At 40.9% G+C, this 26,370-nt stretch overlaps 1 protein-coding gene across 2 annotated transcripts; it reads left to right on the plus strand.

Annotated features, from left to right (window-relative positions):
- The first annotated feature begins 945 nt into the window (after positions 1–945).
- On the plus strand, positions 946–16,467 carry LHX9 (LIM homeobox 9). Of its 2 annotated transcripts, none has more exons than XM_067538227.1 (5): positions 946–1,219; positions 2,828–3,030; positions 4,126–4,481; positions 10,282–10,484; positions 15,083–16,467. In XM_067538227.1, the coding sequence occupies exons 1-5, from the start codon at positions 1,046–1,048 to the stop codon at positions 15,137–15,139; spliced, it is 993 nt and encodes a 330-aa protein (XP_067394328.1). In that variant the 5' UTR covers positions 946–1,045; the 3' UTR covers positions 15,140–16,467. The 2 variants fall into 2 exon arrangements, with proteins under 2 accessions (XP_067394328.1, XP_067394327.1); XM_067538226.1 differs by lacking the exon at positions 15,083–16,467 and adding an exon at positions 11,725–12,032.
- Positions 16,468–26,370: the final 9,903 nt, after the last annotated feature.

Here is a 26,370-nt window from a genome sequence, read left to right on the forward strand (position 1 = left end):
AGGGGGCTAATGTGCCAGCAGCGTTGCCGTGGTGGACAATATTTGGGTTAACCCCCTACAGCAAAGGTCCAGGCGCTCCGCTCCCCCCAGCAGTAACCTCCGCCTAAGCCAAGGGGGTGAACTTCCCACAGAGGCGTTCACCTTATTTTCCTACCCCCACCAAAGTGCCCAAACCGGGCTCAACCCGAAGTCCATACGAATGGGATAGTCAGCCCGAGCCGCTCAGCAGGGCAAAGGGAGACAATAAATACTGCAAGATCTTGCACTTGTAGGGGCAAAGGTTGGGGGGGTGGAGGGTAGGAGGGGAGAGACACACCAAAACAGTCCCCGACGCACTTCTCAGCTCACCAACCCTGCACAGCATGCTCCGAGTTCCCCTTTTCCCTGTAACACACGTTCCCTGGGAACTCCCGGGACTGTGTGTGTGTGTTTTGGGGGTAGGGTGGGGGTATAGATCCCACCTCACCCACGTCCCCAATCGGCGTGTTTGTCACTGCTTGCCCATCACTAGGGGGTTGAGAGAAGTATGACAGGTCTTTGTTGTCTGAATAAAAATCAGCGGCAGCTCTAGGGAGAGAACTCCTCCTACTAAATTATCAAAAATGGGCTGGCTTTAGTCTCTTAACAAATTGGACAGAGCTCCGGAAAGCAGCAGTCCCAAATCCAACCTACAGGCACTGGGAACTTTAAAGCAACCAGGGACTGCTGAAAATAGCACTTCTTTTTGCTTTCTTTGTGTTCAAAACTATTTTCTTTCCCGACGATTTTGCTGCCCCTAGTTCCAAGTCTCTTCAGTCAGGAGCCCCCGCTCGCTCTCCAACTGTAACAGATCCTCCTGCTTGTGTGTCTTGTGTTTTTTGTTTTTTGTTTTTTTTTTAATTTTTATTGTATTATTTTTCCTCTCCCCCTTGTTTGTTTTCTGCACATCTTCAGGAAACCCTCGGTGCTTGTGCAAAGAGAAGCCACTAATTGCAAGCTCCCTCTGCCTGTGCTGTGCGCCTTGGTGTAGACATTTTGGATGATCTAAAGACTCTGGGGTCTGTATATGGAAATAGTGGGGTGCAGAGCCGAAGAAAATACTTGTCCTTTCCGTCCCCCAGCCATGCTTTTCCACGGGATCTCCGGAGGCCACATCCAAGGAATCATGGAGGAGATGGAGAGGAGATCCAAGACCGAGTCCCGCCTGGCTAAAGGCGGGCAGATGAACGGCCGGGAAACGGTAAGAAAAGAGCTAGCACCCCTCTAAAGGGACTCACTGCAAGATACGAACCTGCACCCCGATAGACACAGTTTGGGGGACGAGAGAGACTCTGCTCCCCCCCCCCATCATCCCTTAAGTTTAGAAGCATTTCTGAGGCTCCACTAGCTCTCTAATGGAGGCTGAGCCTTGCATTGGTCTAATTAATATATGTCTCTGTGTGTGCTCATCTGACTCGTAAGAGGGGAAATATTTTGAAGTTTCATAAGAGGGCCACGTTTGAACGCACTAGAGTGAAGCAGACCGCTGACTCCTGCCTCGTTTGCAAGGAGAGCCTGGTTTTCGTTTGTCAGGGGGCTACAGTCCGGATTTGGAAAAGGTGCATTTTTACCCCGGCGCTTTCCGGATCAGACTGTAGAAATCTTCGCTGCAAAATAGTTTGTTTTCTTCGGGGCGAGGGGCGGTGTTTGAAGGGAAATGTAAGTCTAACGATTCAAAAGAGAACGGCCCCGCTGAACGTTATTGCTTACGGTAAAGGGTCTAGAAATCAAATCTCCTTTCTTAGCAAACGAGTTGTAACCTCAGCAGTGATCCTCCCCTGCGGCAGGAGAAATGGACACTCATGCGATGTCTTCTGAAAAGCGAGATCCCCCCTTTCTCCTACTTGCAGGGCATAAAGTAACCGCCTGGGAAAGTGCTCTACCGCTTTGAGCTATTCGGTTTGCCTCTCGTCCCCTGCTCGCTAAACTCCCGAGGGTTTTGCAATGGTAATTTCAACTCATCCCGCGAGTTGTTGCCAAAAGGAAAAAACATGGAACCGGGTTTGCATTTTTCAGCTAAAAAGAAGAATTCGGTGATAAGAACAGATGGATTTTCCCCCCGCTTCCATAAGACAAAGCAAAAACCAAATCAAACCCCAACTATCTTAAATGCACGTTTGGGGGCTTTGTCTGTTATTTACAATAACCTCCCTCTTCGTTTCTTATTACAGCGATTTCTTATGGGAAACACAGGCAAACAGGAACTTCAAGAAGCTTATGAATGGAAGGAAAAGGCACTAATTTTAAGAAGGGGGGGGGGAACTCTCTTTCCCCTTCATTTCTGCTTTAAATGGCCTATTTGCATTGAGAGGGGGGATTTTAAACAGTTTAAACGGTATTCAAACTTAACAGGAATTCGAATTAGGAAGGTCTATACTGATGCAAATTTCCAGTGCAGCAAGGCTATATTTTCCTACTTGTAAAATACCCACTAGTCTGGATTTCCTAGGCACCAAACAGTGCAATTTTAAAACTAACGGGGAATCTACAGCCAACTCTGTACCTTCCCCAGGACTATGAAACAACCAGTTCTCCTTTCCTAGTGAGGCCTAATCACCGGCCTTCAGGTACTGAAATGAAGTTACATCGTTAGAGGAGGTTGGATGGGATAAACACCCTCGTGTCCTAGTAAATACATCCCCAGGGGAGATGGGCTGCCCCCCCTCAAAAGCAAGAGCAAATGAGGCCCCAGACAGCTGGGTTTTCTTTCTCTAAACTCAGCTTTTCATTCCTGCGGCCGTCCCAGATTCCTCGCCTCACGCCTGTCTTGATTTCCTTTCTCATCCACTTTTGTGTGGTTGTTTTGCAGAACATGCCCCCAATGAGCCCCGAGAAGCCTGCTTTGTGTGCTGGTTGTGGAGGGAAGATCTCAGACAGATATTACCTGCTGGCTGTTGACAAACAATGGCACCTCAGGTGTCTTAAATGCTGTGAATGTAAACTGGCTTTGGAGTCAGAGCTCACCTGCTTTGCCAAGGACGGCAGTATTTACTGCAAGGAGGATTATTACAGGTACAGCAATCAGTCCCGACCGGTTCAAATGCGCATCCCAGAACAGCAGGGACCAAAACGCTCATCTCCAACTGGGATTTCAAACGCGGCTTCTTCCAGCCAGAGGCTCCGCATGTCTATAGGTGTCAGCGTTAGCTAGGGCAATTGCACCAAAGGCGACCCCCCTGGAAAAATCTCGCACGGGGGAAAAATACGGATCGAAATGTTCAAGAGACACGAAGCTAAAGCATGGGGCAGTGTAAGACACAGCAGTAGACAGTCAGTTTGTCGCGGGGCCGGGCGTTGTGGGCTCGCCGCCTAAGTTCCCAGCAAAAGTTTCGCTCTCGCTGGGGCGCGTACATTGCTGGTCGGTTCCCCGAGGGCAGAGATGGGGTCACCCTCCTGCACTGGCGAGCTAGCTAAGCTAATGGGAAACAGGGAGTGAGTGTTCCGGGCTCGGGCAGACGCTGTAAATAATAGCAGAGGCAGCGCTTGTTGGTATAATAAACCATCCTTTCTGCTAAACCAAATCAGCTCCTTGCACCTCTGGGCTGGTGTTTAAGTCTCACAGTTCCCCGGCTCGAGGCAGGCAGAATCCCCGGCAGAAGGAAGTTTCAGGGCTCGCGTTTATATGTGTTGAGTTTCTATTTCGCCGGGGTTCATTCCGGGCCCCCTCTGCCCCACAGCTGCTCCCCATGGCTCAGCCAACGAGAGAAAAGCCGAGAACGAGTCTTCTCGGTTATCCTCGCTGGCACTATTGGAGATTTTGTCAAATCAATCATAATAACAGTAATAAAAACCATCCAGGCAGACAGATCAATTGCCTCTGAAAAGTAAAGCGGGCCCTTTCTGGTCTCGTTTTCTCCTACGCTGACTGTCTAACAAGCCCAAAGGGTTGCAAGGAGCCAGGCGGGGGGCGTCAGACTGAGGCCAGAGGCCTACGGTGAAGGCGGTTCTCGGAGAAGCGGGTCCAGCTGCGAGGCTCGGGGAGCAGCTGTTGTTGGGCTCTCCGCAGAGCAGAGGAACGGGGCGTGGTTCGGGTCAGGGCGATCTGGGCAGTGGCTCGCACCTTTCCTTTACCTTTCCGGTTGATGCCCACTTTTCTGTTTCCTTCAGAAGGTTCTCCGTGCAGAGATGTGCCCGCTGCCACCTTGGGATCTCAGCCTCTGAAATGGTCATGAGAGCCAGGGAGTCGGTTTATCACCTGAGCTGCTTCACCTGCACCACCTGCAACAAGACTCTGACCACGGGCGATCACTTCGGCATGAAGGACAACCTGGTTTACTGCAGGGCCCATTTCGAGACCCTTTTGCAAGGGGAATACCCCGCTCAGCTGAGCTACACTGAGCTGGCTGCCAAGAGCGGGGGGCTGGCACTGCCTTACTTCAATGGCACTGGCACGGTCCAGAAAGGGAGGCCCAGGAAGAGAAAAAGCCCAGCTCTAGGAGTGGACATCGTCAGTTACAACTCAGGTGGGAACGGTGCCCTGAACCTTTCACTGTGCAGGAAGGAGCCTTCTCAGACTCCCCCTCCCCGCCCCCCTCCAGCTGGGCAATGCTCCGTAGCTCAGCCAGGCCACATCTTGCTTAACTCCTGGAAAATCAGACACAGCCTCGGAGGGTTTCCTGCATGTGCAGGAAAGCTAACAGCAGCTCTCCTAAAAAGCTGTCTTCCTCTATGAATGTCAAACACCCAAAGGTAGTCACTTCCCAGCGCCCCCGCCATCCCCAAACCCAACCCCATGTCTCTAAAGGAATGCGGGAGGTGCTATTGTTTTGATTGTGTGCAAATCAAACCCTCCACCACTTGGACCCCAATTTAGGCTCACCTAAACTGATCAACAGAAAACAAATCTGGAGGAAATAAGTCTGATTTCCGTAGGGCCACGTGTGTGCATGTAAATCCGGAGATTCTCCGTTACTGTAACTCATTCCTCAGGCTGAATATTTTCCTATTTTGCTGGCACATTTTTTTTTACCCTCTTCTCCGCTCCCTACAGCGGCAACATTTTAAAAAAATCTAGATGAGCAAGCGGCATGTCTGCTCCGGCACCAATGAAGGGAACAGACAACAGCCCCGCTAGAAAAGAGCCCCTGCTTTCTTATTTGAAACGATTTTAACTGTAGCACCTTTTGTCAGCGAAATCTTAAAACTAGTTCTGCACCAGAAAGCGCCCAGTTAAATAGTTTCGGGCGATTCAAACGGGATTTCACTAACCCGGAGACAAAAGAATTAACTGCGAAGCCGAATTTAAAAATGACCGATCCCAAACGCAGGTTTTTAGGGAGTCTCAATTTGTTCATTGAAGTGCAGCGTGGGGCGGAAAGAGAAGAGTGTGTGTGTGTGTGTGTGCGGGGGGCAGTGGTGTTATAGGAGAGCAGCTTTGTGTTTGCCTATGTGGACAGGAAGACTTTGAACTCCCAGTTAAGATGGGAAACGGAATTCTGGGCTGTGATCTGCAGTTGGACTGGGAAAGGCTATTGATGGCGGGCCCAGGTCCCGAAATGGGGGGCGAGGGGGTGCCCTCATCCCACGGCCAGCGGAGTCACAACGTGGTTCAATTAAGCGAAGAGCCATGAACTGTTCACCACGCAGGAAAGGGAAGCTGTCTGTCCCTTTGAGTTGGGAGAAAACTAGCGCGCTCCAACAAACGCACAAACTCCGGCCTGGAATTCCGCCCCCGGACCTCAACCCATCCATTGCCACTGAGACGCGGAGGTCTCCCCCCCCCCGGACCAACTCCGGGCACTTCTTCTGGGGGGTGCTGCTCTTGAAGAGAGGGGCTTTTAGCGTGGAACTGCTTAGCTGGGCGAGGCTATTTCATGTCCTCTGATGCGTGGCCCTCGGAGCCAGGGCAATCGGTGCATTCATTGTTCCGTGTTAATTGAAGATGACATTGGAATCCCTGGCCGCTGAGCAGTTTCTAATCAATTCCCGAAAGCGGTGACGGAAGGGGAACCTGTAGCCCAGTGCAGTCCCGTCACTTGTAACGGTGGATTGCCAGCCCGGAGCTCCCTTTTGGTTCCATGTTATTCCTTATTCGCATACGAGCATCCCAGCTGCCGCAGGCCCCGAGAAGCAATGAGCTGAATTTTAGAAGCGATACGTTGTTATAGTTAGGATCAGAAGCGTGGTGAAGGGCGAAAATAAATAGACTACAGCGAAAACCCTTTGAGCGCTGGTGTGGGGCGCGGTGAAACATATTTTTAAAGGGAAATGGGCGTTTTCTCTCTCTCTCCCCCTACCTCGTCCCCCAGGTAGAAGGCACTGGTAGCGGGGCCACTCTCTGTAAAGGAGATTAAAAAACACCAGTTAGGAGGCAAAATGTAGTTCACCCAAATGGGAACGCAACCTTTACGCCTGGGAAACGTCCCAGGAAAGCGAAGCCGCTTCTGACCGGCTTCTTTGGACTCAGTCTAGGTCAGTGATTTGCTAAAGCTACAAAAAAAAAATTTTTTTTTTTGTGTAGGGAAAAAAGACTGAAAACCCAGGATTGGCACATGGTCTTCAGAAAGTACATTTTGCAACTAAACTTAAGGTCCAGTGCTTGTAATTCCAACCCGTTGACCAATTTTGCTTTAACACCAAAGAAAGCAACAGAATCTCTCATGGTTATAAAACGACACGAAATAATTGTTCTTCGGGGGAAAAAACCTTCTGCACTAGGCAGTCAGATTTTTTTCAAATTTTTTTTTTCGTTCGCTTTTGGATTCAGGTTTGAGAACTATTCTTCTATGTAACTGTTTCCAAAGGGTAAATGCACAGCATTCAAAAACTGAACTTGGAGCAATGGGGAAAGTAGGACACTTACACAGATCTGGTGTTTAAACATGTACCCTTTCCCAAAGCAGGGAAGAGTCTAAAAGGCAGCATTCAAGGGTACCTTTCTCTCAGATACTAGCCACAACACGTGCTGGCCTTTTGCATAAGTAACTACTGGTTTAGCTGGAAATCTGGGCTCTGATTCTCTAATCCACCAGAACGGGATAGACAGGATGAAGTGAAAGTCTTTTTGTCAGGCATGGTGGATTTTGTTTTAAAAGACCTCAGTAAATATCATTTACAATTGTATTTGGCAGGGCAGCAAAAGGCTTTTTTCCCCCTTTGGTGGTGCTGAATATCATTCAGTTCTGTACGAAAGAGACCCAGTAAGTTTTTCCACCTCTAAAATATTGCAATTCCAAGCCTATCTCTACTTTTCAAATTCCAACATGTTCGAATTGCTAAATGAATGTGGCAGTGACCCCTAGTGGTATCTGGAGGCAGGAGTATTTGTAAGATGACTGAAAACTCCTTAAAGAACTATGTTTATGAGAAGCCCGATCATTGCTAAAGCCTAAATATTTGACTTTAGACCTGTTTAACTGCAGTTTTACACCCTGATGGGTTCCTGAACCTGGACTCTAGTGCTCAGTGATTGTTTTGTTTCTTAGCTGTAATTCACTATGAAAACATCTCCAACTTTAGAAATAGACATTAGGAGAACATAACTTAGACGTTTTCATAATGTATTTGTGTTAAAATATAGAAAAAGTTTCGAAGACTGCACTCTGCAGTTAGCCAGAGGAATCCATTTGTTGTTTGAAAAGTTAGACTGTAATGGAAGATGGAAGAGAATTGGAAGTGGGGCACAAACTAACCTTTCCGATAAAATAAGATGCTTTCTTAACCAAACCATAAATATCATCCTATTCCTATGGAAATGTGTAGGTCATTATGGAAGCAACCCCAACTTAAAAAAAAAAAAAAGAAATGTGTTGCTAGCCCTGATTCAGCATACAATTTGACCATACAAGGAGAAAAAAGTTTATTCTCAAACAAAATTATATGAATCTTGCTTAGATTGTGTGTGTGTGTGTGTGTGTGTGTGTATGTATGAGGAAGGATGGTATTGTGCTAGGCACTGGAGTAGGATCTAGGAGAAGTGGGTTATATTCTTGGCTCTGACACAGTCTTCTTTTGTGACCTAGGACAAATCACTTAATCTCTTTGTTTCTCTGTTCCTCAAATGTAAATGGGAACCTAACAATACTATAGAGGGTTAGGAAGCTAAGGCCATTAATATTTGTGAGGGACTCAGATATTACAGTGATGAGTGCCACATAAAAGCCCTAGAAATACGTTTACTTGATCCACATTAGCTATTATATGTTAGAAATAATTTCTATTTTGAGAGCAATTGTGTTGAACAATTGTCCCAGGGATATAGAAAGGTCATCAAAACTGAAAAGTGTAAGTTATCTCAAAATCAAGGTAATTTTTCTTTCTCTATGGCAATATTTTGCACAGCTGTTGCTCAAGAACTCACTTTCTTACGGTATGTAAATGTAATAACTATGCAAACTGTATTTGGCAAGATCTTGGCAATGGAAAGTGTATTGTACTGGTCATTAAAAAATAGATGGTGCAAAGAAACATGCAGTAATGTATTGCCGGAATTTGATCTATAGCCTAGTTTTCCTGGCAATAATGTAGTATTTTAAGCCACCCAATGCTGTTTCAGCCATCTAGAGAACAGACTGGTGTAATTATTATATAAACTGGGATTTTCAAAGGCACCTGAGGTAGTTATGAGCCCATCTCCCATTGACTTAGGCCCCTTTGAAAAGCCAAGCCATAATAAATAACTGCTCAGAAACCATGGTGATGAATGTGCTATAAGAGCATAGACAGACAAATAAATTGGCATGGGTGCTGCATAACTTGAATGCTTTAGTAAAAAATGGCTTACAGTTGGCTAAAATAACTTCTTAGGGCTAGATTCTGATACTCTTGTTCATCTTGAGTAATACTTAACTGCTCAAATAGTCCCATTGAAGGCAGTAAGACAACCTGTGTAATAAAGTGTTGAGTAAATGTGTAATAAAGCATGAGTAAAAATATTGGAAACGTGGTTCTAAGTTACTTCCAAGGTAATTTCGACTTCCAGATGGTTTCAGAGCTACTGGTTTATTATATTTGAAAGTACAGATATGACTGTAATTGCAGCTAGAATCTCTTCCATCCTGAATGAGCATTCACCTGATCATTTGTCTATGTGTTGTCCAGTTAGCATATGTTACCGTTGACTTGTCTCTTAATTCATTAGGGAGCAAAGCTCTGAGAAGGCTTGAGCATTTTATTTTTCGGGCAGTTGAAAGTAGTTTTACCTCTGTTTTTAGCACTGCAAGTCTCAGAGTTGATTGATGCAACGCAAAGCACTTAGAGTGTGCTTTTTATATTTTTGTGGGGACTGGGAGTTGGCTAAGATTAGTAAATAAATCCAACTGTAGGGAAGTAGACCAAAATAAATTCAAATGAAGAATTAATGAAGCCTAGGCTAATTTACATGGTACATTCTTAACCGTTTTTAAATTAGACGTTTTAAAAATTCATGTTCTTTGTTATGTGACAATCAGGTTTGTCATCTGCATGATTGAGCTGGCTTTGTAAAATATAATCCTGAAAGTAATGAGATTATTTTTCAGGCCAAAAAGTAAAATAATGATGACTTTGTTACTTTTCTTGGTATTTGTGTCATTCCTGTCCCAAGCCTAGGCAGTGACACCATGGTACCCAATGCTACCACAGGCCTGGTATGAAACTCACACCAGTGGGGCAGTAATCTGTAATATATTTATCATTCAAAATCACTTTAGCAGCCTTACACATCATCAAATCACAGCAGATCTTTAGCTCTGTGGTTGGTCATTCATCATAATGGTCTATATAGGTGCCAATCTAACTATGGTACCAACTCCAGTTGCAGGCATCAACCCCAATACTTTTAATATAAAATTCTAGGGAGAGTCTAAATGCATTTATTTTGAGTTTTATCAACAAACTGGTCAGTCAAAAGAAGCCTTCCCACCTCATGCCTCTTTTTTGGCTGCTGCTGATATGGGAGGATTCAAAATGTTGGTTTGATCTCTCAAGCTAGGGCATGTTAAATAAGTGAGATTTTAAATGACTGTTTGAAAACACAACAAGACCCTTCATCTCCAGCGGAACCTGAAAATTAATGCCAATGGAGTGTAACTTGGCAGGTCTGCCCTCAAAATTCTGGTTCTTTAGCAGGTGTGAGGAAAATAATAAATGTTGAGAACAGGGAAAGGCCATCCTCCTGACTTTTATTTGTCCCACTTCCTGCCCATCCTGATACCACATTAGCTCAATTCCTTCTTTCTTCTCCAGAAGAGTATGTGATTCTGGAAACTTGCCTTATTTTTATTTACTGCAGTGTGATGCATGATCACCACCAACTCCTTGTTGTGTCATGTTGTTTATGATCAGGTTGTAATGAGAATGAGGCAGATCACCTGGACAGAGACCAGCAGCCTTATCCCCCCTCCCAGAAGACTAAGCGCATGCGCACCTCCTTCAAACACCACCAGCTCCGCACCATGAAGTCCTACTTCGCTATCAATCACAACCCAGATGCCAAGGACCTCAAGCAGCTTGCCCAGAAAACGGGTCTGACCAAGAGAGTTCTGCAGGTAAGATGCCACCATCACAGGCTTGACAAAAATCCCTCCCCCCGCCAATACAATAGTATTTCCCTTATTTAGAGTGTTATATGTATATCTCTTCTTCTTAGAGTAACATTGCTGTGTCCCTCGGGGGGGTGCAGAGAACTTAAGGGGTAACAAAATATATGGCAGGAGTGCCCAGTGTATAGCCCACCATCCAAATGAATTCTAAAATGTGCTTTGTGATCACCATCATCCTTGATATCAGGGATCAGTCTCTAGAATCTACAAGCCCCAGCAAGGGAAGCAATGCATCCTGGGACTTGTAGTCTCTATGAGGTGACCTTTATATTAAGGGCAAAGGTAGATGCAATCTGCTCCATTTTACATGAATTAGGTGCAACCTTTGGGCTGCCTTTAAGTTGTCATTGTGGCCCTTGGTTGGGCAAAGTCTGGGTTTCCCTGGGATATGGCAAGCAAGCTTTGGCTGATATGATCCTCCAGGGCCAGATTGCTCCGTTTTTCCATGTCTATCACTAAGGGCTTCCATTGTAAAGTCTACAGTTAGTTACTCCCCTACCTAAGACACTTCAATGTATTAGTTTAAAATAAAAAATTGTAAATCCCCACATATTGTGTGCTAGCTCAGTGAAGTTAAAGTGAGGTATGTAGTGCTGTGTGCAGTGTGCAAAGGGAGAGCAGTGACTGAGTCCAAAGGAGAATCTGTTAGCATTAACTGCTTGTCTGTGTTACATGTCACCTAAAACATTTAAAATGAACCCACAGTTTTATAGGGCAGAGGTGATTTAGGCAACCTATATTAATAACCAGTGCAATAGGGGATGGTGTAATTTCTTTTTCTTAAGTCTTCAGTCTTTAAAAATGGTCACAAAAATTTACCAGCCCAAAAATCTTTACCTCACCCACCCTTTCCCATGATAACGGAGGTGATGGAATAACACCCACTCCACCCCCAAGGATACGTTACTTGCCCATCAGAAAAGTTACTCTCCTTGGATGAGTGGGTGAGTAGGATTCTGCAAGTCTGCTATAAGATATCCTCATCATGTGCTTCAGTGTTCCATTAATCAGCAGCCACAGTGCTGGGCCTAATGTGACGGAAATGATATAAACTAGTAGCAAAAAAAAGATGTTGAGTTACTTAGCTGATTTGCAAAACAAAAACAAACATAAAAAAATACATGAAAGCAAAAACAAAAACAAAAAGCAAACATCGGTAAAGAAATCAATTGGGATTGGTTTGCAGGTTTGGTTCCAAAACGCAAGAGCCAAATTCAGAAGGAACCTTTTGCGGCAGGAGAATGGGGGTGTCGATAAAGCTGATGGCACGTCACTTCCGGCACCGCCCTCAGCAGACAGCGGCGCTCTCACTCCACCCGGCACTGCGACCACTTTAACAGACCTGACCAATCCCACTATCACTGTAGTGACATCAGTGACCTCTAACTTGGACAGCCACGAATCCGGGAGCCCCTCACAAACTACCTTAACGAACCTTTTCTAACATTTGAGTTTTTTTTTTATTCTTATTCTTCTTTATTATTATTTACAAGACTCTTCTTTTTTTTTTTTTTTTTTTTTAAATAAACCCACAAAATATTTGGGAAAACAAACAGCTTGGTGTGTAGCATCTGCAGCCACTTGGCAAATGAGTTTGCAGTAATATGTCTCCATTATAAATGAACATATTTTGTCTATAAACTGTATTTGGATTCTTTTTAATTCATCAGACAATTGAAGGAAAGGTTATGAATCATTCTAATAAGTGCCTCTTAAAATTGTATGTTACTTATTTCCAGAATCTTGGGGGGATGGAGGGGAGAAGAAAATTATGTTCCCATCTGATAATCAGAAAAAGCCTCTGACAGTTCATTTAAAGCCAATAATTTGCTGCTCCAGGACTGTATGTGCATTTATGGAATTTCAGAGTCCTAATTCTAACTTTATTTTTATAATACACGTTTATGTTTCGTACTATGTATTTTTAACACCTACAAAACAAATCAAATTAGGAATTGGAATAGACAGAGGCATTCCATGTGTCAATGCTTCTTCTTTCTTTCTTTTTTTTTTTTTGTTGTATAAATGTTAGTTATGAGCTTGACCCTATATTCACTGAGCACCCAAAATTCCCATGCAGGTCAATAATTCCAACCCTGCAAGCCATTCATGCATGTGGAATGTCCATTGACATCAGTGGAAGCAGGGCATGGATGGACGATTTGCAGGATTAGGCCAATGGGAGTGGTGTGTGGGTAAAGACTGCAAGATCAGGCCCTGGGTCTGTGAATTCTGCATTGTGCACACCCAATGGCCCTTGATCTTGCAAACACTTATGCTCCAGAATAACTTTACTCATGTGAGGAAGTGCACTGAAGTATACACCAGAGGAACTACTCAAATGAAGAGTTCCACTGATTTCAATGTGTCATGTCATATGCATAAGGTTTCTCTGGTGCCTGACTATTTGCGGGATTGGGCCCCAAGGCTGAATAATTCAGTATATGAGCTTTAGTATTTCATTTTTTCCTCTCTGTCAGAAATGCCATGGATTACAATTTTTCTAAAAAAATTAATGAAAACAATTCATTCTATATGGTCCTGATCCCACCCCATTAAAGCCAGTGGGAGATCTGCCATTAACTTCACTGAGCGTAGGATGAAGTTCTAAAAGCATACATGTGTATATTACTAAGGCAATTTTCGATGAATTACGCTTTTTTCAGGGAAGATGGAAATAAGCAAAATATAATTTATTAAGATGTTTAAGGAAACTGATTTTAGTACATTTTATTCATGATATTTTGAATTTATTTTAGAAGTTTCATGAGATTGTATCAGACACTTTGTTTAATACATGAACTTAAATCTTTAGTACATTAATATTTCTAATATATACTTTAGTTTTTTAACTTTTGTATAAAAGAAAAATGCATTAGAAGAATTCTTTTGAAATTTGGAATTGGCAGTGGATAGTTTTGAGGCAGATAAACTCAGAAGCCCTTGTGGATGCTGATCTGAATACATTTCCTAGTTTACAATAGCAATTTTTCTTTCTTTTTATTTTTTTATTTTTTTTTATTTTAATTAAGCTAAAAGTCTGAATGGTCTGGGCAGTGGTGAATGTTCATTTGTACCCCTTTATTGTCGTTAAAAACAGTTAGATTGTGGAAAGTCTCAGAAACAAAAACAAAAAAACCAGTCAAGATCTACATCTTGCTTTTAGTGGATTGTTAAGAATAACTTTGCACATAGACTCCACTTTTTAGACCCCATCAAACCTCTCTTTTGGTGGTGAAAAAGTGGCTATTTAATATATTTTAAAGGTGTCCTTTTTGGCTGTATAAATGTGTGGTTACATATTGACAGTTCACTGCCCACATTAAAGTGCATTATTGTAACTTTTGCTCAGGGTTTTTAGAAAATTAGCACAGAAAAGTAGCTTATTTTTTAAAAAAAGATGATGGAAGAGATGTTAACACTGTAATAGAAGAAAGGTGTGTTTGCCATTATATATTTAGCAAGTATGGTTATCATCTTCTATGGAGCTTAAATTGTGACTTTTCCTATTTCTATTACCTTATGGGCATTTACCACTAACCAGACCAAACAACCTTGGTAAGGCTGAGATCTTTATTAATACACTTTTACAGGTAAAAATATTGATACTTATAAATTTTGTTCTTTGACAGAACAATATATGGTACTATAGATCTACTTTATTAAGTAGACTAATTATAACTCAGTTCTACTATGTGCCTTATGCTATAACTTGGGAGTAAGTTTGTGAAAAATCAGGATATATGTGTTGTTTGTTAAATTAACTGTTTTAAGCCCTTTTGACACCTCACTAGTTTTGTACTGTTTTACCTCTTATTTCTGAAACTCTTTTTATGGTGTATCCTGTTAGAGGGGACAAACATGTCATAGAAAGCAGTTGTGCACTCTTTCAGATATAGTTGATAAATTCAATAATCTTATATATTGAGCTTCGTGTTTATAGTACAGTAAGTGGTCTAGCAAAATTGTCCATGTTTCTTTGTTTATTGATAAATGCATTGTATAGAAACTATTTCCCCTAAATATTTATGGACCAAACAATTGTGATATATCCTATTAAATTTGTGTGAATAAATCTTTTTGGATCCAAGGAGTTTTATTTCCCATCTTTTTTTTTTAATTTAAAGTCTACTTGTATCAATGTGTCTCTCTGCATTTTCAGTATGTGTGAATGAATGTATGGTGTTAAACATGGGAACACAAGATTATAAATAGGATTTCTTTTTAGGTTTTCACTTTCTTCGTAGTAAATGTACTTACCATTGATGGCACAATATAGGGTTTAATTTTTTAAATCCTTTTTGTTTTTGTTTTTTTGCACATGAAAAGTAATGCCCCACTGATTTGATATTGCAACCTTATCTTAGGCTTTTAAAAATCAGATAACTAGCAGCTAAAGTAATTGCATGAAAAATATAACAAATAATTATGATGAAATGAATCAAGATTTAATGCTAGGTATATTGAACACAAACTAGAATTGCAGACCCCTAAAAGCCAGGTTGCTCTGTAGTTTAATAAATTGTCACTATGATTTCTTTCAGGGAGAACAAATCTTGGGGCATTACAGCCAAACATCCCGACGTTTGAAAATTCCCTAAAGTATTAAAAGAAGGGGAAAAGTTTGATCGGAAATCCACTGCAGTGAAGACAAAGACAATATTAGGTTATGATAATCATACATTTAAAAAAATCTATCGAGCCAAAAAAAATTAAAATATAAATAAGACTCAAATGTCGTTTCCTGAATGTTAACCAAACATATGTTATTTTATGATGTTTAATTATCAAAACAAAAGGATTAAACAAATTGTGTGGTATTAAAAACAAATTCAGAGAAACTGTGTATAAAACCAGAGCAACCTGGCAGCAATCTACCCAACCCTTATTTGAAGACAATTCTTCTTAATTTTTTTTTTAAAAAATCACATTTGTCAAGCACAAGTACTTGTAAAATAAAATCTGAATGCATTCATTCCACCTGCTTGCTAATGTGTATTAGTCATATCTGTTTAAATGGCATTTTGTAAATTCAGAGAAAAAAAATCTTTTCACTCATTTAAGATCATAGGGATCAAAACCCAGTAATTTTAGTACTATTGTTTCTGACTTCTTTTTTAAAAATAAAACAAAGAAATCTGCATGCACTTTTCCATCTGTCACCTATAGTGTACATTTCTGTATGATGAATTTTCTCTTTGATGTTTCTTGTATAATAACTAGCTTTCATTAATAAACATTTTATTTGATGCAAACATAGTTAACTTTATGTAAACACATAACTGTTGAAATTAATTTAAATTCATTTTTTGAAAAGAAGCAGTACAGTACATTTCCAACATGTTATATATAGAAAATCAAAAGAATGAGGTGGCAATATTGTTGCAAAGTGTAAAATTATTTCCTTTGGTGTTTACATTTTTCATTTTCTTCTCTTCCTTTGTTGTGTACAACTGACATATTTAAAACAAAAATTAATAATAATTCCATCAGCCTCAACAACAAAACAAAATCAGCATAGGAAAGCATATGCAGGATAGTATGCAAAACCATCAATGACTTTTTAGAATACAAAGGTATAATTTATAGGACCTTCAGACGGTTACATCTTCACTATGCAATGAACAAATTTGTTGAACTGTTAAGAAAAGTCTGTCCTAAGAAAGAGCTGATCTTTGCCCAGTCCAAATCACTGCTGAATTTAACAAGACAACAAGCAAGTGTAAAGATAACCAATTCTTGTTTTGTAATTGTTCAGAGGTCTATTTGCAGAACTTTTTTTTTTTTTAAAACCCTATATTGCTATTTAGCTATATATCCAAAGCATATGTTAAACTAATTAACATATACAAGACTTGCCAGAAAACCTTTTCATTAAGATGAAGTTTTTATAATATAGAAATGAACCCTATGTAAAAATGTAACTTTTATGAATACTGATGGACATTAAATATTTCACTTACGTGTATCCTCAGCATTATGAATGTTTTCTTAAACTTTTTCAGTTTCTGAATACTAAACAGAAAATCCAAACAAGCCCAGTACATCTATTATTAACAATCTAACACAACATTGCACACAGATTACTTCAATGATCTAATGGAAACCAGTAACTAGACTTTTCAAGCTGCAGTTAGTTATCATTTACTAGGGGCAGTTATGGGGAATATTGCTTAAATAACATGTTTACGTTTAAAATACTGTTGAAAACAATTAGCACAGAGAATTTAGTTCAAATCAACTTGACAATCCTAAATCTACTGTGAAATTCTTAAACTGTGTTGCTGTGTGAAGCAACGGTAAGAGAGGTTTGAGGCGTAAAGGTAAAGAAAGCAATTAATCATATCACATCATATTATTGGTTCCTTCTGCTGTTCTTACACAAATAATGCAATTATACACTTTAAGAAATTGACCTAACCATTAAGAGATTTTTTTAGTGGGGGCTTGTGAGGTGGGAAGAAGAGGGGGTTGGAATCTATCTATTACCTGTAACATCTTGTAGAAACCAATATGTTCATTATCTCTAGTAAATGGATTAACTCCTCTTTCCCCATTAATTCTTAGAGCCATACTTTCATTAAAGCTCATAGGCTGTGTGCTGCCAGTTTTCATCTAATTTAAAAGGGGGAGGGGGAGAGAAAATGGTGTTAGCTAAAAGCTCTAGGTGAAATCCTGGCTCCATTGAAGTCAATGGCAAAACTCCCATTGACATCAGTAGGGCCAAGATTTCACCTGTCCCATCTAACTAGTGTTAATAGGGCCAGATTCTGCTTATCGATCCATACTCAGAACTACAATTGACTTCATGGTGCTATGGCTGATCTGGAGATTTACGTTAGCCCACCTGGATTTGTTACAAGCAGGACAATACTTATCTAGTACAGGAGAAGGTAAGCAAGTTAAAATAGTGGGAACTGCAACAGAAGAGGAGGAACCATTGGAAACAAGAAAAGATGGAACACAAAGCAGATCAATGTTTGCAAAAATGTGGGGTGTAGAAAACGAGTTGGTGGGGGGTCTTACTCCAGTTTGTAGAAGAGAAATATTCACATCACAGGCACCACCATCTCACCACATTCAGCACTACATGGCATCCTTGAGAGCCCAGTAGGCCCAAGCCTGCAAAAATCTTACTTCAAATTGCTTGCCAGAGAAATGGTTTGGGGGAGCAGGTCAAACGATTGAGAGTCAGATCCATAGCTCATGGAAGTCATTGAAGTCTTCCTCTGGCCTGAAGGGGTTTTTGGAGCAGTCTGTGAATGAACATGGAAATTGAATTACCCTCTCCTAAAAAACATTCCCTCCAGAACAAGAGTGCAACATATAGTACAGCAGGGGCCACTGCCATTCTGTTCTGTGAAGAGGACTTCATGCTTCAGAGCTGCTAATCCAAGCACCTTGCTTGAGCATTATATTAACTTTAGAAATATTTTCCTTCCCCTGCTCTGCCCCCCAATACAGGACACAAATTCTATTACTGGAATTTCCAGCAGCTACTGCAATGCTGGAGAAGTTACTCATTTATTCTGCAATGTTGAGCAATTCTTCTGGGCTTCTCATATGACACAACCCTATTGAGACACATACCTAGCTACATACTCCTAGTGTTGCCTTCAGACATTCAGACACTTGCATACTGATTTAAGTCATTCAGACCTAAAGTAAAACTCTCTACACAATTACACATTGTAACAAAAAAGAGTTGATATAGTAGGTTATGTGTTAAGGATTGTATTGCTCTATGGCTTTTCTTTTTATAGTGTTTGACCAAAAAATTAAAATATGTCATAGCCTGAAAAGCATGTGTATCTAGACTATTTTGCCAGATGTTTGCAATGTCTAGAACAGCAGACTTTTTGCAGTCTTTGAAGTCTGAGCTTGCTTGCTACTAAAAAGGAGTATGCTACTCTGAATTACCATTAAACAATTTCAAAGTAGTTTCTATTCTAACATATTAAGGCAACTAGCATTAGAAATGATGGGCATTTCTTGGTGAATTCAGTTGTGGTTTTGGGCCAAGTGTACTTCTCTTGTTTATGGGCTTGAGACTGCTAGTAAAGCATCCTTTGTAATACTTGATGTTAGCCACTGTGTGGAACAGGGTACCAGATCTGATGGGCCAATGGGTCTGATCCAACATGGCAAATCCTATGTCTTTCTGTTTTGTGCTCTTTTTAAACTGGACTGTAATAGGGGGAAAATATTTTCAATAATTATTCATTTTTAAAATACATTTCTAGTCAATAAAAGTTAGCTGTGCCTACCTTGCACTTCAACTACACAGTTCAGAAGGATCTTGGTCTGGAATGATGCATAATGTTGAGTTTTCGAGGCTGGTGCATCTAGCTCTCAGCTGTCTTCCACCAAACAAATGATGGAGAAGGAACAGCATAAGAAGAGGACTACAGAATTCACATATGCCCCACTGTGACTCTTCCACTCATTGCCAATATGATTAGCCCTTATATCATTACTGTGGGGCAGCCTACACCTATGGACAGATTAAGGTTTTGTGGTGCTGGAGGTAGTGGAAAAAGAAGAATGTTCATAGATTTGAAGTTGGAGCTCTGCAGCAGCCATCTGCTTTACTGATCCCTCAGGAATGTGGATTTGCTCAGAGCCTAGGAGCCAGTAGCCTGCTCTGGCCCCCTGCAGTCTGATTCTGTGGCAAAGAAGCTACATGGAACAATCTCTGGACAGATTTTTCGGTGAATAATTGTCGTAAAGAGGGAAAAAGAATGTTAGCAAATACCTGAAACCAATTAAAAATAAGTTACATTAAAAAAAATCAAAATACAAATACAAAATACTACTATAAATTTAAAAAATACCACATTAGTGTTGGTGAGCTCAGCCCACTTCATAATTAACCTTGCCAAACTCTTACACACCTAGGATGGCAGGCATCCTTTGGGGCAGTCTCATTAGAAAGGACAGGAATAAGTTTGGAGACTGAAATGATTTTGCAATTAATAGGCAAACCTTCTATTTTTAGACTGAGGCATGCTCTGCCATGACTTGTATTGTACTTCTTCAGCTGATAGACAATAGCCTTCGTTATCTAGGTCTGACTGTCTGGCACATTTAATAGGCACAACATGCAATTTTAACATTTTGAGAAAAAATATTCTACATAAGAAAAAGCTGTGGGGGTGTGATACAGTCTGTGACCAATAGTGTATGCCCATTTTGTGGTACATGGGCCTAATGAGCAGATGTTGCAGATTGTGGCTCTTAAAATGGTGAAGTTGTGGTATCATTCTTAAACAACCCTTGGCTTTCTTTCTACTTTCTTTTTTGAAGGCATCTTGTTTTTCCTCAGAAGCCTCTTGTTGGGATATATGGCTGAAGACTCACTATACATTAAACCCTTATGTCTGGGACTAAGATGATGCTACTTTCATGCTCTGCAATCAGGAATCAGATTCTCTTGGGTTGGGATCTATTGTATCAAGCAAACTTCTTTATTCTACTCTTGTCACATATTGGGTCTTGACTTGCAAATCTATATTGAATTAACCTTAACTGCCTCAGCTAGATAAATTGTTCCACTCTTTCTTTGTTCAGTTAGTCAAAGTTTTTTTCTAATAGCCAAATGTCATGGACCTACAGGGGTTTGATGCCCCAGCCTTTATATAGTCTTTTGGAAGTACCTCAATTACTTGCCATGCCTTAAGCTCAGTTTTTCTCAAGGATGAGCCCCGAATCTCTAAAACTCAGACTGAGCCTTCAGACTCCAGCACCCTGTTTTTCTCTATGTCTCTACAGCAAATCCCAGTGAGTTCAGATTCCTCTTTGCAGACTTTAACCATTTCAGGCAGCAATGCAATCAGTGAGTAGCTGGAATGACACAGGGCAGCCTTTTTGAAACAAACCAGCATGTATTAGCTTTTGTATATAGCCTTTGAGAGTCTTGAGGTCAGAATAGACAAGTCAAGCTTAACACAAAGTCTATATTGGCGGAAACGGCTGCCCTACTTGTCCATGGTTTGCTGGCATCTATCTTAGTCTCTCTCTGAATCTGTGTCCCTGTCTGAGAGTTGCAGCAAACTCTGCTCAAAACTGGTTCCTTTTGTTTCCAGAAGCAACCACTCTGTGGTCACATGTTCTCCTTTCCTGGCTGTCAGGCACGGAGGCTTCTATTGTCTCTGCAGGACCCTCCATTCACATGTGTTCATTCCATTTGGTTCTTGATAGGCCTGACTGAGACTGGTGTGTGTGACCTCCACCAATTCATTTCCCCCTCTCTCAGGGGGGAAATTAACTCCTTCATATCCAGCAGGTAGCAATACAAAGTGAATGCGTAAACTGAGTCACACTTATTAATAAAAATATTACAAATGTTCCCACATTCTCCACATCAAGTAAGCTAACCTCTTCTGAAATTTAATCTTTATCTAGGTAATTATGTGGCACCCATCACCATAGTAGCTGAGAACCTCACAAATATTAATTACTTGAAAACCACTGCTTCTCATTTTGGACCTAAACCTACAAGCTCTCTATGTCAAGTACTGCCACCAAAGTAAATTGGAGTTCAGAGACTAGGGGGACATGAAGAATCAGGCCCTTACGAGTGATGATCAGATCACTAGTTCTTTTTGCTCCTTTGCACTTAGTATTTATAATGGCAATGGGAAAATCTCAAAAGGTTCCATCTGGAGAACTCAAAATGCTTGCTTGCTTCTCTGAATCTTATCCAAACTCTCTGACCTTAGTGTATCTACAGACTGGACTCAGGAAACTTGATGAGAGCTGGAGTTCTCTGACTTGGTTTCTGGGATTCCAAGTTGCAAATGTCTTGGGTCTGGTCTGAAACACAAGAGCAGCCTTTTTATGGTATTTTGGCTTTTTTGGTCCTGAATAAAACCTAGAAGTGAGGAGCTATGTGATAAATAGTGAATCAGACATTTCAGATCCTTCAAATAGGGTCAGGTCAGTTCTAGAAAGGGGCAAAGGTTTGAGAGGATGGTAGGATGGGCTTGGACAGCCTATTTTTTTTTTTAAAAACAGGTCCTCTGACAGCTCATTTACACAAAGTTCTTGTCTATCTACTTAAGCATTTTGCCATAAGGTTAAATGAATTCATTTCCCTTTTCTTTTCACTGCAACTAATCAACTTCTCCAATTCTTTTGTATTGCTTATTTCAGTATCTTTGGTTTTTTTTTGTTTTCTCTGCAGCTTTTTTAAATGTGGAGTCCCAAGCTATGGACAGTATCTCAGGTGTAGTATTGCAAGCAAAGCTATGTTGCATTGGTAAGAAAGATCCCTCAGCAAATACACATCCCAGAACTGAGCAGACTCTCTTCTCATCTGCTTTGTTTAGTGAACTTGTATTGAGTTTGTTGGTCCTCATTTCTCCCTAACTCCTCCCTTCCTAAAGAAAGAAAAGAATAGGGATAGTACCTTGGTATGAATATACTCTGAGGAATTAAGAAATGCTGAGTCCTAGTCCTGGCTGTGACACTGATTTCCTCTGTGGCCTTGGACAAGTTATTTATCACTTTTGTCTCAATTTTCCCCATCTGTAAAAGGGAAATAATATTTACTGTACCTAGGAGTCATTAGAGTCATAAGGCACGAGATGCCTTATGCATAAGTAGCATTCAGCACATCTTCTCATATGCTTTATGTATATTCAGAATTGTTTATCCCAGAGTTCCAAGTGCTGTACAAATGTTATAAGGCAGGCAGGATTCATCACAATGTTTATCAAATGATTTGAATGTGAGAAGGGTTAAATAAATGCTAAGTATTATTACCACCATATGAAATCTTAGCTAACTTTTTAAATGACTTTTTTGTTTTGGGAATTTAGAAGAAGCTCAGTCATTATTGTGGAATTATTGTCTACCAGCTCTGTGAAGAACCCTAGCTCACTGAGATCAAGAAGGTGGTGATTTCCCTATACTGTGTCACCAAAGACACTGCCTTTTAGTTGCTTGCTCCCCTCTTCAGAGGACCATGAGAAATGCTACAGACTTCAGCCAGGAACCTGTGACTTATTCTTATCTCCATTCTTAGAATCCATGTTTGTTTACTGGGACTTCGCCATTGCACAGTATGAAATGGAGACCTGCTGGCTTCTTTTCCATATTTGATTTTCCCAATATGCAGCTGTGATCTGTGTGCAAATCATCATTTTGGGCTCATAAAAGAAGCAAATATGTTCAGGATTCACCAGAAAAAGCCCAACAGGAAAATGCAGGTAACTTGTAAACCAAGCCTGAAGGTCATCATGTTGCTCAACAGCATATCTCACACTTCCCTCTTGAAGAAGATTTCCTTCACCTTCATACACTTTTAAAGGAGATGATGAAAATGATTTTTTTTTATTATTCTTAGGCTGGTTCTTTGCACAGGTGAATTTGACCCTGTATGATTATGTTTCATGACAGACAAGAGCAACTGGGTGACAAATGGGTAAATAAGAATATCCACATGTTCCCCCCAAAAGGAAGTACCATGCACAGAAGCATCATAGAGACAAACATGATCCACAAATTCAGGTCCCTTCCAATAAATATGTTTATATAACTACAATATATACATAATTCCTCAATAGCCTTCAATGAGCAGAATTAACCACCACAATGGATTGCAGTTCATTCTGGAGCTGTGAGAATCCTGGAGCTCTTGTGAGGAGAAAGAAAGGAAAAAATATGGAAAGGTCAGAATTCTTACCAGCTCAGGAAACGGGAACAGCAAAAAGCAGCAAGTAGTAGCAAAACAGCCACTTTAGGAGAGTTTCTTTGCAATAGTCAAAGGGCCAGCCAGCCCCTAGAAAAGCATGGTAGGGAAAAGTTCCTATGTGAGGGCAAACCAACAATGGGAAGGTTTAATAGAAATCAGGCAGTCAGAAAGAAAGGTGAGTTAATTGCACAGCTGGAGGAATAAACAATAGAGATAAGCCTAGACTAAAATGCCAGATCTGAACACCCTGATCTTTGAGAGTTTGGATCGGAACGGATCATCTCTCTGGTGATATTTAAGAAAGTTTAGCTCCAGACCTGAACTTTGCATTTTGGGTCTATCTATAAAAGTTATGACATTAATTGAAAGTTCTTGTTCTCTTACTGACCATCAGCTCTGGCTAGAGCTGCTCAGGTATGAAATAAATTCAGACAAGTAATGAGTTCAGTTTGTTGTTATTATGAGTATACTGGGCATTTACAAATGTTTGCCAATACAAAAAATCTTCAAATTATTGTTTGTCCAAAAATTGTGGTGGTCATTATTTGCTACTTTTCATTTTGTTATTTAAAAAATGTCAGCCATCCAGCCAGGGAGCAGTAACAATACCATGTGACTCAACTGACCAATCACACACTGCAAATGGTTAACTGTATAATTGAAGTGAACAAACCAGGAACTGAAATGCAGCCAAATAAAATCTGATGAACATTTAAAAACAACAAATAATTATCTATTCATTCAGAAATTATTTGCAAACAGAATAATCGGCAATTAAAATTATTTGCAACAAATAGTTTAGCCAGCTTTACCCCTGCTTTAGAGTTATCTGATTCTTCTCCTCTTCACAGGAAAACATTTTCAATTGATTTAGGAAGGGCCTTGATATGTTCTGTTGCTCACAGCATTCTTTGCTCTGCTAACATTTCCTCTGCTGCATACTGCAAGCATGTTATCTCTAAAAGACCACTGACGTTGTTTTCTGAATGTCAGTCAGACGTAAGATAGCCCAAGCCCAGAATATGTTACATATATTTAAAAAAAGTTTAAGTACTATTAAGGCCCTAGCCTTAACTGACAAAAGCAAGACAATTCTGAGGTGAAGTTTTCCTTTTTAACTTATTAGCTCATTAATAGCTTTTTCATTTTAAAGGATCCCAAAGCACTTCACACACGATTAGTACAACACTGGTGAAACATTGCTCTGGCAGGATGTGTTATGTCTTCTTGTTTGTTAGTTTTTTAAATGCCAGTTCTCTGAAGAGGTTCAGAAATTTGGGCTGTTAGAATAAATCCTGGGGGACAGATGGATTAGTGGGCAAGTAGAGTGAAAATGGTCAAGAGGTGCAAATAAATGGAATTTATTACATAATTGTCTCCACTGTATGTGGTAAAACATTCTTTTGTATATCCACTCTTCTTTGGGAAGCTGGCACAGTATGGAAACATAATTGTGATGTTCCCGGTTATTACCGACATGGTCATTCCTCTAAACCCCCAAATTAGGATGTATTTATTTATTTATTCCATTCAAAACGATTTTTATATGTAATATAAAATATATATGAGCGAGCTAGAGATACATGGCAATACAGTAAGTGAAGATGAATTTACTAGTCATTAATGTTATACACACAGGGTGGAGGGTTTTGGATTTTAAGGTCTGAGGCTCAAAGAAGGGTTACAGTTTCTGAATGGGAGGGAGGCAGTCTAGGTGATTTTTAGACTTATGGGCAAGAGGCATGTGTGGAAAATCCTATCTAAATATCTGATTTTTAGATCTTGATACATACATTTCTTGGTGGCATAAGGTGAAAGCAGCTACATGTGCCTTCCATTTACGTAGCGATATGCAGACAAACAAATGTTTCTAAAGGGGAGCAGAATCTCATAATCCACTCACAAGCGTGACAGTAACATTTAAAACAAACAATTCCCCCCTTTTACAGGTCACCTCAGCAGGATAACAGTTTGCCCAGTGCATAAATCCCCTATTGTTGTGATTGTCAATTGATTCCAAATATAAAATGCAGTGAGGATAATCATGCTGCTAGTACACATGCTGGTATCCGCATCACTGCTTTTCTGCTCAACCTTGATGCTGACATGTGTCAGAATGCAGGCTACCATTTCCTCTCTGGCTAATAGGAGAGTGTGTCCTAGGGTGGTTTTTCACCTGTAGTGCTAATGACAGTCCTGTTCAGAGAGAGCTTCTTCTTCAGAGCCCCTGAAGGTTCTGTCACTTTTTCCCCCATTGACTACAGAGTAAAGCCACCTATGGATTGCTGACCATTCCCTGATGTCAGAGGGCATCAGAAGACTTGTATTGTTATGAGTGTCATTTCTTGATATTACCCTGGGTTCAGTGTGTTCTATATGGGTGATATTCATTTTTGTGGGGAGAAACAGCACAAGATGTATGCACTCTTAAGTCCCACGTAAGTGAGGTATAAGGTTTAGAATGGCTTTCTGCACAGGGGAATTTGACCCTTTGTGATTAAGTGTCATAGCAGACATGAGCAACAGGACTCCTGTCACAGGGTGACTGGCCCTGGCAAGGAAGGGAGCAAAGTCCAGTGCACCTGGACTGATTACCTGTTGGCCAACTGGGCTTAAGGGAAGGCACCTGGGCCTTATTAAAAAAAAGAGGGATGTCTGCAGACACTGCAGGGAGTATAGTGGCTTTTGTAGATCTCTAGGCTAGGGGAAGGAAGGTATCTGCTGAGGAAACCTGTAGAGAAAGCTGAACTCCAGGCAGAGAGGTATTGGAAGAGCAAGACAATAGCCTTATAGGGAGGGAGCTGTGCTCAATTTGGGATTGAAACAGAAGAGTGTTTGCACTCCGAAGGGAAGACAAACCGTCTGGAAGGAGGGGCTGGGCCCGGCCCAGCTGAAACTGGCATGAAGACTTCAAAGGTTTGAGGTTTTCTTTTGAAATACTTTTTATTGAATGTAATAAATTGAACTCCAGAAGGGGGAATATTTGCCCCTTTTTTAAAGAGAGCCTGAGTTAATGTGACACTGAGGCAGGCCCCAGCAGTGCTATGCTTGGCCAGAAGGGGGTGCTACTGGGCAAGTATGCCTTTGCCATATGGTGGTGTTGGCAGGATTGTGAGATGGACACCCTTCCTCCCT

The sequence above is a fragment of the Emydura macquarii genome, unplaced genomic scaffold (assembly GCF_026122565.2).
Source record: "Emydura macquarii macquarii isolate MOO-44397 ecotype Brisbane River unplaced genomic scaffold, CSIRO-AGI_Emac_v2 contig_480, whole genome shotgun sequence".
Lineage (NCBI taxonomy): Eukaryota > Metazoa > Chordata > Testudines > Chelidae > Emydura > Emydura macquarii.

Bases quoted from the DNA above. Each gene is read 5' to 3' on its own strand.
- LHX9 (XM_067538226.1), top strand. From the start codon at position 1,046: ATGGAAATAGTGGGGTGCAGAGCCGAAGAAAATACTTGTCCTTTCCGT. The intron at 1,220-2,827 runs GTAAGAAAAGAG...GTTGTTTTGCAG, and splicing joins AGATGAACGGCCGGGAAACG to AACATGCCCCCAATGAGCCC. The intron at 4,482-10,281 runs GTGGGAACGGTG...GTTTATGATCAG, and splicing joins CATCGTCAGTTACAACTCAG to GTTGTAATGAGAATGAGGCA.